At 42.2% G+C, this 13837-nt stretch overlaps 1 protein-coding gene across 3 annotated transcripts in view; it reads right to left on the reverse strand.

The window, feature by feature from the left end:
* Positions 1-13837, reverse strand: part of LOC129867368 (cAMP-specific 3',5'-cyclic phosphodiesterase 4C-like) — a 151127-nt gene that overhangs the window by 56704 nt on the left and 80586 nt on the right. Inside the window, exon 1 of one of the 3 annotated variants that reach the window (XM_055940728.1) lies at positions 6252-6998. The exons of the other annotated variants lie outside the window; for them this stretch is intronic. Coding sequence (XP_055796703.1) covers positions 6252-6337 — 86 coding nt within the window. The 5' untranslated portion in view covers positions 6338-6998. Of the gene's footprint in view, positions 1-6251; positions 6999-13837 lie in introns of those variants that run through there. 3 annotated transcript variants of the gene reach the window in all.

Consider the following 13837-nt stretch of genomic DNA (forward strand, 5'->3'; position numbering starts at 1 on the left):
GTTCCAGATCTTCCATGGCCTGCATACTCACCACACATTTCACCTATTGAGCATGTTTGGGATGTTTATATTTTTGTTCAGTGTAGAATTACCCTGTCTGCAATCGCACTGGTGATAGTAGCCATCTTGGGAAGACCGGGGGAGAATGTTACAATAAAAAAAACAAGTGCAGAGCGGAGTATCTCCCCCCCAAAAAGTTTCAAAGCTAATACCATAAAGCCCTACAGGGTTTAACTCAACAATCAAATCTGGACAGGGTTTAAATCAATTCAATCATCTCTGGATTGACTGAATTGAAATGGAATTGGTCCCAACACTGAAGTCCTGACAGCACTGAGGATAATAATATTCCAGTTAGGAGGACTGTTAAAAGGCATCTTAATGATCTGGACAATCTATGACAGACAAGGTACATCGGACCCTCGGATCATTGCGCAACGTGCCTGACAAACGTGCTGGGTCATAAAAAAGACGGCGGGCTGGGTGGCTTAGGCACTAAGAATGTGCCTCAGTACCATGCTGCGTTCCCCTCCCCTGTGAGCAACCATATCCAGAGCAGAGTGTTCCCCGCAGCACTGTCCCCCTCTGGCTGGCTGGAGTGTCAAGTTTGAAATGTTTTATGACAAAGACAAATTATTAAAGGCTTATCATTTGCACTTATCTTCTTCCACTGATGGTGAACACAGGTCTATTTGGTACTGCATCACTGACTTTCTAACACCCTCACGTGGCGATCAATTCATAATTTGAACATTGTACCTAAATATGAAATGTGTAAACTATTTACATTATGTTGTAAGAAAAGCATATTATCATTCTCAGAAATGTGGTTCATTTTAGAGAGTAAAGATAAAGTTAATCCACTATTTGTTAGTTCCCCAAACTTAAGAAACTGTAAATGTTTCCAAAACCATTTCTGTTGAGTAAACGACAGCAGGAGTTTTAAAACCATACATGTAGTCTAAAAACCTAATGACTCTTTCCATACACAAGTATATGTTACAGATCTATAGCAGAGTGGCAAATGTAAACACTCAGTTGAATTGATGGTATTCCCCTGAGATTCTGCCTTTCAAAACCTCTCAAAACCTCCTTGGAATTGACTGAACAAATTTGTTCATGTGAAACATGAACCAAGAGGCTTTATCCAGTAGATGTCACTTCATACCGCGATACTAAACCGAAACTATATTCAATCCACACCAACCATCTCATAACCTCCTCCTGACACACTATTCCTTTCCCCTTCCCCTTCTGAAACATGAAAATTAAAGATGAATATAATATACAAAATAATAAGAGCAATATGTAAGAGTCACCCTTTTGCCAGTCCTTCAATTGGAAGGGATTGAGATGTGGTTACATTAAGGATGTATGACCAGCTACTACAAGGGACAGATACAGCACGCAGCAGAACAAAAATTAGTCCCAAATGACTGAATCTCCTACAGCCGGGCATGAAGGAATCAATATGATTTTGGGAGGAGGGTGATGGGGAAAGGCAGTCATGCTGAAAACATGGAGCTGGAGTAGTGACGCACATGAGCCACTGTTGCAGCTGCCCTGACGGGGTCTGGGAACTATTCCAGGCTCTGGGGCTTTATTTTAGGGGGACAGACCAGGGCTGTTGTGTCATTGTTGCCATGCTTATCATTCCAGTTCTTTGGGCTGCTTGGGTCTTATTCAGGAGGCACCAACAGGAACTCGTCCAATAAGAATACAGAGTTTTAATTTGGCGTTTCAAAAGGTGTTTTGCTACATTATACTAGGGCCGGGACGATACCAGTATCGCGATACTCATTAGTATTGTGGCAAGGACACAAAACACGAAGCGAATTTAACTTCTTTAGAAGAACAGCCATATTGTTGCAAACAAACATCATTATGTTATAATCCATCATATTTATTTATTTTCCGAGCTATAGCACACAATATTTTACATACAGTAGGTTGAATTTGGTCTGCTTCGTGATTTCATTTTTGCCATGGAAAAAATATTGCGATAATGTTATCGTCGCAGCCCTTCATTCTCTCTCTTTGTGGCAAACTAGATTTGAAGCGGCTGTTAGAAACGTGCCTGGCTGATTGAGATATGACAATTCTCTGGTCTAACAGTAATCTCAGTCTGGACACTCGAGTGCCCAGTAACTTCTGACTGACTTGCTTCGTGTATCTCTCAGTGTGGCAGAAGTCAGCAGATCAGATGAAGCATAAAGAGGATAGAATAAATGTGTGGCCAGATTTTCACTATAGAGACACAGTATTAACAAAGCAAGATGTTGAAACTCAAATGTTACATTTTAGTCATTTAGCAGACGCTCTCATCCAGAGTGACTTACAATAATGAGTGGATATATTTTCTTACTGGTCCCCCATGAGAATCGAACCCACATCCCTAGCATTGCAAGCACCGTGCTCTACCAACTGAGCCACACCAACCCAATCCCAAAATACTGCCCATCTGAACTGGAGGGCAGACTAATCTAGTCAGGCCTCTGGTGGTGGGATCTCTGATCAGTGGGTGAGTCACTGGTGACCCCAGCCAACTGTTAACCTGGAGAAGCTAATACCACATTGTGCCACCCATCCCAGTGGTGCCTCACTCATAATAGGAGACGGCTGGGTGAAAGCACACACAGTATACGAATATAAACCAGTGTGGAGGGTGGCTCCATAGGACTATCATGTGGCTATTCACACACTCACTCGGACACCCACTCGAACCCACACACAAATCACACACCCACACAGTGTTCCACTAGAGTGACTCCCACCACCCCCTCCCAGTTGTGACATCAGCAGACAGGGGTGGTGTTATCGATCCTATTCTCCTTTCCCACAGGCTGTTACAGCACAGTGTACAGAGCAGGCAGAGTACACCCGTGCACACACACACACACCAGTACACACACACCAGTACACACACACACACCAGTGCGCGCACACACCAGTGCGTGCACACACACACCAGTACACACACACCAGTACACACACACACACCAGTGCGCGCACACACCAGTGCGTGCACACACACAAGCAAACTTTTACCCAGACAGGTATTAAAACAAAAAACATGACATACACCGTGCATTCACAGACAAGCTCACACAGACAGACACATCTGATCTCCAGTCCACACACAGCCCAGCCTGTTCATACTGCAACACCATCCACGCAACACTTTACTGTGTAGTACAGTTTCTTAATTGTGTACAAGCAATTTTGGGATCTTTGTTGAAATGTATCTATAGCAGAACAGCAATGATCAAACGCTTGAATACATTTACAGAACTTCTGACCATTTTATTGCCTTAATACCGGACGTGCATATCTTAGACCACCTTTTGCATAACCTTAAATACAAATATTATCAGTGAATAGAATATTCACTGTTGTTTTTCATCAGAAGAGAAGTGTACAATTGATTTCACTGTTTCTTGCACTCAGTAAAACCTAATGCACCCCAGCAGTGTCATACCATGTCCAACATATGGAAAGATCTAGGCAACAGGGACTGTCTAATTCTCATGATTTTTTACAATATTGCAGAGAATAAAGTTGTGTTACCTCAAAGTCATCATCTTCAACATTGTGACCTAATACAGCTTTGCTTTGAATTGATATCAGTTGTGTTCCTCCTTTTTATTCACCTTTCCTTATTTATATTGTGGATAGTGTTACTTAACCAATGGAAAGTCTACAAACATTGAGAAAACCTTTGTATTGAAAACATCATGGAATTGGATTGTGACAATTCTGATGAATGAATGCAGCCCACCTTTTTAAAATATATTTTATTATAATATTTGGTGTATGAAATTGTTTGGTGCATAAAATGAGAGTAATTGCCCATAATGCTACACCTTTGGACAGTACTTCTAATTTTGACAATCATGATTTAGTAACTACAAAGAAAATATATTGATCTACTGGGATTTTTTAGTTTTGAGAAGGCATTTATGTATTTACAGATGAAGTCGGAAGTTTACATACACCTTAGTGAAATACATTTAAACTCAGTTTCACAATTCCTGACATTTGATCCAAGTAAAAATTCTCTGTCTTAGGTCAGTTAGGATCACCACTTTATTTTAAGAATGTAAAATGTCAGAATAATAGTAGAGAGAATGATTTATTTCAGCTTTTATTTCTTACATCACATTCCCAGTGGGTCAGAAGTTTACATACACTCAATTAGTATTTTGTAGAACTGCCTTTAAATTGTTTTAACTTGGGTCAAACGTTTCGGGTAGCCTTCCACAAGCTTCCCACAATAAGTTGTGAATTTTTGCCCATTCCTCCTGACAGAGCTGGTGTACCTGAGTCCGGTTTGTAGGCCTCCTTGCTCGCACACGCTTTTTCAGTTCTGCCCACAAATTTTCTATAGGATTGAGGTCAGGGCTTTGTGATGGCCACTACCTTGACTTTGTTGTCCTTAAGCCATTTTGCCACAACTTTTGAAGTATGCTTGCGGTCATTGTCCATTTGGAAGACCCATTTGCGACCAAGCTTTAACTTCCTGACTGATGTCTTGAGATGTTTCTTCAATATATTCACATAATTTTCCCACCACATGATGCCATCTATTTGGTGAAGTGCATCAGTCCCTCCTGCAGCAAAGCACCCCCACAACATGATGCTGCCACCCCCGTGCATCACGGTTGGGATGGTCTTCTTCGGCTTGCAAGCCTCCCCCTTTTTCCTCCAAACATAACGATGGTCATTATGGCCAAACAGTTCTATTTTTGTTTAATCAGACCAGAGGACATTTCTCCAAAAAGTAGGATCTTTGTCCCCATGTGCAGTTGCAAACCGTAGTCTGGCTTTTTTTCTGGCGATTTTGGAGCAGTGGCTTCTTCTTTGCTGAGCGACCTTTCAGGTTATGTCGATATAGGACTCGTTTTACTGTGGATATAGATACTTTTGTACCGGTTTCCTCCAGCATCTTCACAAGATCCTTTGCTGTTGTTCTGGGATTGATTTGCACTTTTCGCACCAAAGTACGTTCATCTCTAGGAGACAGAACGAGTCTCCTTCATGAGCGATATGACGGCTGTGTGGTTCCATGGTGTTTACACTTGCGTACTATTGTTTGTACAGATGAACGTGGTACCTTCAGGCCTTTGGAAATTGCTCCCAAGGACGAACCAGAATTGTGGAGGTCTAAAAAATGTTTTTCTGAGGTCTTGGCTGATTTCTTTTGATTTTTCCATGATGTCAAGCAAAGAGGCATTGAGTTTGAAGGTAGGCCTTGAAATACATCCACAGGTACACCTCCAATTGACTCAAATAATGTAATTTAGCCTATCAGAAGCTTCTAAAGCCATGACATCATTTTCTGGAATTTTCTAAGCTGTTTAAAGGCACAGTCAACTTAGTGTATGTAAACTTCTGACCCACTGGAATTGTGATATAGTGAATTATAAGTGAAATAATCTGTCTGTAAACAATTGTTGGAAACATTACTTGTGTCATGCACAAAGTAGATGTCCTAACCGACTTGCCAAAACTATAGTTTGTTAACAAGAAATTTGTCGAGTGATTGAAAAACTAGTTTTAATGACTCTAACCTCAGTGTATGTAAACTTCTGACTTCAACTGTATGTTCTTCTTGTATTTATGTTTTGAGAAGGCAACTACATTTTGAAAACACATTTACTGTTTTGCAAAAGGCCACAGAGTTCTGAATCTTGTGAGCTATGTTTTGAAAATCAACTAAATTGTTCCAAAAAATGCTTGTACGCGATTGAGGAAAATTGTAAAACAAAAAACAAATAAAAAAAACAGTAATTTCTGAAACTGAACATGTTACAATAAATTCAGTTGCTCCATTTAACCCCAAAAAACAGGAAGTCCACTGGGCAAAAGTGTGCCTGTTTGAAAAACTCACTCGCTTCCTCTAAAAGCTGTTGGATAAACTTCTGTAAAGTAATTGTACTGCTTTTACAAACAAAATCATAGCCACAAACATTTTCACACCAGCATCACAGCTACTTTGAAAAGCTAAATCTGCACCTAATACTAACCTGTGCTGTGCAGTCATGTTGTACATGAACTAGAAGGACACAAACACATTTCACTGCACCTAACCCGCTGTGTATGACAATAACAAAAAAATTATGTTTAGTCTGAAACCACAACTGCTTGGATTGAGTTTGAATTGACTGCAAAAAACAAAAGGCCATATAAAAACTTTAAAAAGACTCAAGATAATCACGTACCCCATACAAGATCCGGTTCTACATACATACCCTAAGCAGGAGTGTCTCCGACCGTGGCTGCTTGGGCCATAGCCAAACAGGCTCCCTTTCCTTGGAAATCGGTGATCTTTGTTCATTGTGGGTCAAAGCTTCTGGCTGCTAGAGTATGACTTGCTGGGCTGACAACGAAAAGAGAGGCTCCACACACCCACAACAGCTGTGAGACGAGCTGGAGCTCAGATGGAGCTCATCCTCACCGAAGGGCTCTCCTGCCAGGGCTGTAGCCACCACATGCTGATACCGCCTGGGAAGACCCAGGGAGCGGTGGGTGGGTAGGTGGGTGTCCCCCGACCAGCCCCCCAATCACAGGTGTGCTGACCTTTGGGCAGGGAGAGCCAGGTGGAGGGGAAGAAAGGACGCAAGCCCTTCTGACGCACCAGGATACTGGGGTAACTGTAGGTCATGAGAAGGGGAGAGACTGGGGAGAAGCAGAAAATATAGGAGTCCCAAGTGCTGTAGGCTACGCAAGTCTCAACAAGACCAGCGGTCTTCAGTCAGTGCTCCAGATAGCTTTCTTGAATAGCTGTATTAGCATTCCATTTTGAGGTTGTCTCTTCTGTTGTCCAAACTCCAGAGACGGATTCTTAAATAGAACTGCTGTAGAAAGTCCTTGAAAGATAAAAATGTCCTCTCTTAAAACAAATTCTCTCACAGTCCCTCTCTGTCTTTCCATCTGTCTCTACAGAAAGGGGAAATCCTCCATGATCGAGTAACCTTCAGCAATGTGAGAAAGAGAAGGGAATGAGGAACGAGTAAGGAGGAGGGCAGAGCAAGCGTTGACCTCTCTCCGCAGTGTGGGAGAGCTTCCTCCGTCCCCAGAGGTGCTAGCTGTGGGGGCTGCAACAAAGGCCCATACGAGTCCCCACAACCACTTTGAGCTTTTCAGGAGGATATCAACAGTAAAAGTGAAAGAGACTGAAAACACAACCTTTCAGTAAAGAAGGAATTCGATTCAAGAAACTGCGGCAGCGTTGGAATTTTCTGAGGAAAGGAAAATCCAAGACTTTGAGTATGCCAGAAGCAGATGGTAAAGTTGGAGATGGTTGCAAAATGGTCAAAAGTATAACTTGCACACCTTCCGTATTAAAAAGGCGCATGGAGAAAATGTTTATAGTGAATAGAAAACTCCAGTAAAAATAAAATAGTTTAAAAGTTTCCTGATACTTTCTGATCTTGTTCTTCTTTGTATGTCTGGACTTGTCAGTTTCTGCTGCTACTGGGTCTCTCTCCATCTCGCACTCTCTCCTGGCAGCCCTAGCCTAGTTAAGGCCGACATGTGGGATCGACATGCCTCCCAATGTGGATTCCTTCCCCCTACAGCTAAGTAATGACATGGTGCATTGTTGGATTCCACGAATAAGGGGTAGCAGGGGGTGAGGGTGCACTCATATGTACTCAGGTGGAGTTTCTAGGTGCACACAGAGACAACACACACACACACACACAGAGAGAGAGACAACACACACACTGAAACATATACATGAAAAGCAGACGTAGAGTCTGCACCCAGGGATAAAAAACAGTGATGAAAACATCAGTGGAGGTTTTCAAGACCTGTAGTTAGGAAATACAAAAGTGGCTTATTTCTCAGGAAACCGCTACCCACAGCATATGCAATGTCACTCTTGCACAAAGACAGTCCACCAACATATGTACATAACACATTTGCTGAATTATTGATGAGACTGTAATTGAGACAGCCTTTTTTACATTGTGCCACAGACAGGCAAGGGCTGGAATAAAAGCCTGCAAACCCAGTAGTTTAGTTTCATAGAACAGGCAAACTCAGGCATGTTGGCTCTGATCGCTCTCACGCTACAGTAGCTGCAGACGCTCAAAAAATGCCACAGTAATCATCATCCACCCTGGATTGGGCTGACAAAGGCCAATGCCCCTGAGCCTTGTACTATACAAAACCTCTGTCTCAACAACAAGACAACCTACTCCCTGACCTCACCTTTTTCCTAGACACTACACACCTTACAGGTGGCTAGAGTCAAAGGTCAAAGTCTCAAGCCACCCAAGTCATAGACCGATCTCTTTGCTACCGCACGTTAAGCAGTACCGGAGCGCCAAGTCTGGGACCAAAAGGCACCTGAACAGCTTCTACCCCAAGCCATAAGCCTGCTGAACAGTTAATCAAATGGCTACCTGGACTATTTACATTGACACCCTTCATTATTTATTTCTTTATCTTAAATTGTTTTGAACTGACTCTCTTGCACTGGCTATATGTACACTCACTAGACTCTACCCACACACTCACACATACTACACACACACTCACTCACACATACACACTACGTTGCTGCTACTCTGTTTATTATATATATATTCTGATTTCCTAGTCACTTTTTCCCCTACCCTAAACCCAGGGTTGGGGAGAAACGAATTACATGTAAGGAATTACCAAAAAAATGGTAACTGTAATCTGTTATCAGCAAAAATATTGTAATCAGATTAGAGATACTTTTAAAAAGGATGATTACTTCGAGGATTACTTTTAAATTCAGAAAGGATTTTGTGTTTTCTCAATGACATTCAAATCAGCATTGAAAAAAGGTGCAAGTTTAAGTTTGTTCCACCTGAGTGAGTCTGACCACAAGTCAGACTCACCAAATGGGTGACACACCAAATGGGTTCGATGGATCGTGGAAAAAGAGCAAGAATAGGCTTATGTAGGCTACAGTCCAAGCTATGTCTTCCAATTGTGAGACTGCAGTCAGGATTCAAAGATTATCCAACTTGAATAAACGCTTGGAGGTATGGATGACAGCAGTGGTGTAGTCCACGGTGATACGATTATCACTTATTATTGATATCTACATAGCACATTAATATGACACACACTGCTGCACTCTAATTAAGCTATTTGCGCCTTACGGATTGTGGTTGTTGTGGATGGCTGTTTACAAATCTAAATGTGTATTTAAACCCAATAATGGTGGAATTCAAGAAGTTTAAGCTACCTATCAATCATTGTTTTTGTAGTGGACAGCCAGAGAAAAATGCACTCTAACAACAGCTGTATAGTGTGGATACCAGACTATGGAATAAAAGTGGGGCTTTTAATTCTTGCTGATAAAAAAATTAATAAATCCATAGGCCTAATGGACACATTCTCAAACTTGCTACATCCATTTTTGGACTTATAAATGATCTATCGATCGATCTATCTATATATACACAGACAGTACGAGTCAAAAGTTTGGACACACCTACTCATTCAAGGATTTTTCTTTATTTTTTACTAATTTCTACATTGTAGAATAATAGTGAAGACATCACAACTATGAAATAACACATATGGAATCATGTACCAAACAAAAGAAAGTGTTAAACAAATCTAAATATATTTCAGATTTTAGATTCTTCAAAGTAGCCACCCTTTGCCTCGATGACAGCTTTGCTTACACTTGGCAATCTCTCCACCAGCTTCACCTGGAATGCTTTTCCAACAATCTTGAAGGAGTTCGCACATATGCTGAGCACTTGTTGGGTGCTTTTCCTTCACTCTGCGGTCCAACTCATCCCAAACCATCTCAATTGGGTTGAGGTCGGGTGATTGTGACAGCCAGGTCATCTGATGGAGCCCTCCATCACTATCCTTCTTGGTCAAATAGCCCTTACACAGCCTTGAGGTGTGTTGGGTCATTGTTCTGTTGAAAAACAAATTAAAGTCCCACTAAGCGCAAACCAGACAGGATTGCATATCGCTGCAGAATTCTGTGGTAGCCGTGCTGGTTAAGTGTTCCTTGACATTCTAAATAAATCACTGACAGTGTCACCAGCAAAGCACCCCTACACCTCCATGCTTCACGGTGGGAACCACACATGCGAAGATCATCCGTTCACCTACTCTGCGCTCACAAAGACACAGTGGTTGAAAACAAAAATCTCAAATTTGGACTCATCAGACCAAAGGAGAGATTTCCACCGGTCTAATGTCCATTGCTCGTGTTTCTTGGCCCAAATAAGTCTCTTCTTCTTCAAATTGTATTAGTCACAAGCACCGAATACAACAGGTGTAGTAGACCTTACAGTAAAATGCTTACTTACGAGCCCCTAACCAACAATGCAGTTTAAAAAAAACAGATAAGAATAAGAAATAAAAGTAACAAGTAATTAAAGAGCAGCAGTAAAATAACAATAGCGAGTATATACAGGGAGGTACCTGTACAGAGTCAATGTGCGGGGGAGCCGGTTAGGAGAGGTAATATATACATGTAGGTAGAGTTATTAAAGTGACTATGCATAGATAACAACAGAGAGTAGCAGCAGTGTAAAAGAGAGGGGGGGGGGGGCAATGCAAATAGTCTGGGTAGCCATTTGATTAGGTGTTCAGGAGTCTTATGGCTTGGGGGTAGAAGCTGTTTAGAAGCCTCTTGGACCTAGACTTGGCGCTCCGGTACCGCTTGCCATGCGGTAGCAGAGAGAACAGTCTATGACTAGGGTGGCTGGAGTCTCACCATTTTTAGGGCCTTCCTCTGACACCACCTGGTATAGAGGGACTGGATGGCGCAACTTGTGGTCGGAGGCCGAGCATTTGCCACAACAGGCAGTGATGCAACCAGTCAGGATGCTCTAGATGGTGCAGCTGTAGAACCTTTTGAGGATGAGGACCCATGCCAAATCTTTTCAGTCTTCTGAGGGAGAATAGGTTTTGTTGTGCCCTCTTCACGACTGTCTTGTTGTGCTTGGACCATGTTAGTTTGTTGGTGATGTGGACACCAAGGTACTTGAAGATCTCAACCTGCTCCACTGCAGCCCCGTTAATGAGAATGGGGGCGTGCTCAGTCCTCTTTTTCCTGTAGTCCACAATCATCTCCTTTGTCTTGATCACGTTGAGGGAGAGGTTGTTGTCCTGGCACCACCCGTCATTGTCGGTGATCAGGCCTACCACTGTTGTGTCATCGGCAAACTTGATGGTGTCCTGCCTGGCCGTGCAGTCATGAGTGAAAAGGGAGTACAGGAGGGGACTGAGCACACACCCCTGAGCGGCCCCTGTGTAGAGGATCAGTGTGGCGGATGTGTTGTTACCTACCCTTACCACTTAGGGCGGCCCGTCAGGAATTCCAGGATCCAGTTGCAGAGGGAGGTGTTTAGTCCCAGGCACCTTAGCTTATTGATGAGCTTTGAGAGCACTATGGTGTTGAACGCTGAGCTGTAGTCAATGAACAGAATTCTCACATAGGTGTTCCTTTTGTCCAGGTGTGAAAGGGCAGTGTGGAGTGCAATAGAGATTGCATCATCTGTGGATCTGTTGGGGCGGTATGCAAATTGGACTCGAGGGTTTCTGGGATAATGGTGTTTACTTGAGCCATGACCAGCCTTTCAAAGCACTTCATGGCTACAGACGTGAGTGCTACAGGTCGGTAGTCATTTAGGCAGGTTACCTTAGTGTTCTTGGGCACAGGGACTATAGTGGTCTGCTTAAAACATGTTGGTATTACAGACTCGGACAGGGAGAGGTTGAAAATGTCAGTGACTTTGCTGTTGGTCAGCCCATGCTTGCAGTACACATCCAGGCAATCCGTCTGGCCCTGCGGCCTTGTGAATGTTGACCTGTTTAAAGGTCTTACTCACATCAGCTGCAGAGAGCGTGATCACACAGTCTTCCAGAACAAGCTGGTGCTCTCATGCATGTTTCAGTGTTATTTGCCTCGAAGCGAGCATAGAAGAAGTTTAGCACGTATGGTAGGCTCGTGTTACTGGGCAGCTCTCGGCTGTAGTTTGTAATGGTTTGCAAGCCCTGCCACATCCGACGAGCGTCAAAGCCGGTGTAGTGCAATTCGATCTTAGTCCTGTATTGACACTTTGCCTGTTTGATGGTTCGTTGTAGGGCATAGCATAATTTCTTATAAGCTTCCGGGTTAGAGTCCTGCTCCTTGAAAGCGGCAGCTCTAGCCTTTAGCTCAGTGCGCATGTTGCCTGTAATCCATGGCTTCTGGTTGGGGTATGTACGTACGGTCACTGTGGGGACGACATCATCGATGCACTTATTGATGAAGCCAATGACTGATGTGGTGTACTCCTCAATGCCATCGAAAGAATCCCGTTACATTTTCAGTCTGTGCTAGCAAAACACTCCTGTAGATTTGCATTTGCTTCATCTGACCACTTTTTTATTGATCTAGTCACTAGTGCATCCTGCTTTAATTTTTGCTTTTCAGCAGGAATCAGGAGGATAGAACTATGGTCAGATTTGCCAAATGGAGGGCGAGGGAAAGCTTTGTATGCATCTCTGTGTGTGGAGTAAAGGTGGTCCAGAGTTTATTTTCCTCTGGTTGCCCATTTAATATGCTGATAGAAATTTGGTAAAACAGATTTAAGTTTCCCTGCATTAAAGTCCCCAGCTACAAGGAACGCCGCCTTATTGCTGTTCTTTAGTAGTGGTTTCTTTGCTGCAATTCGACCATGAAGGCCTGATTCACGCAGCCTCCTCTGAACAGTTGATGTTGAGATGTGTCTGTTACTTGAACTCTGCGAAGCATTTATTTGGTATGCAATTTCTGAGGCTGGTAACTCTAATGAACTTAGTTCAACTGTCACACTCCATGAGAACCCAAAATATAAGCTTGTTTTCCTCCAATGTTTGTAAACATTGTAAATGTAAACAAACACTGTATAGCCTCATAACATGGTTAAAACAAGAATTGTGATATCATAGATGGTCAGTCCTTGCATCCATAGCTCTGCTTATTTATCTGAGAGTGGTTACATTTCTCCAGGTCCATCCCTCAGCTTTTAACCAAAACAGTGGCAGGGCAACCGTTTTGTTATTGTTTAATCTGTGGATTTGCCCTTTAAACAGCTGCATATTAGCAATATATCAAGTGTCACCAACTAAAAAGGTAAACAATGGACCTATAGCAAATATAACATTTGCCAAATTTTTCACATGTAAATAGCACTTTTCAGTAGTGCTCAAAGCATGCCAATCCATGAGGGCAGCATTTTCTTTTCAACTTGAATAAATGAGCCCAATCAGTCTTCCATGAGAACAAACTCATAAACAACTTGTTAATAAGTCCTTAGTTTTGCAGTTATGCTCAGGTAAAACAATTTGGCTAACCTATACTTCCATATTTCCAAGTCCTATTCTTGAAGATCAAGAGCTATTATATTTATTGGAATGACTGGAATTTAATTGTATTATTATATGTAGTAGAAAGTGATGAGTTAGAAGAAGACTACATAACCAACCCATTAAGTAAAAAGTAACATCCATATATGGCCAGCTATGTAAACTTTAACATTGATTTATCCTGCAAAAGATGTCGTTCAATTGATAACATACTTCTTTGTCATCTTCTTCTAATGCCTCTTAAGGGGAATGTAATCTAAAGTAACTGAATGTAATCAGATTACGGTACTGAGTTTGGGTAATCCAAAAGTTACGTTACTGATTACAATTTTGGAGAGGTAACTAGTAACGGATTACATTTAGAAAGTAACCTATCCAACCCTGCCTAAACCTCACTAAACACTGTAATGAATAATGTGGAAATTGAGCAAATTGAGATGACTAAACTGCTTGGAGTAACCCTAGATTGTAAACTGTAATGGTCAAAACA

Source organism: Salvelinus fontinalis, chromosome 12 (assembly GCF_029448725.1).
Source record: "Salvelinus fontinalis isolate EN_2023a chromosome 12, ASM2944872v1, whole genome shotgun sequence".
Lineage (NCBI taxonomy): Eukaryota > Metazoa > Chordata > Actinopteri > Salmoniformes > Salmonidae > Salvelinus > Salvelinus fontinalis.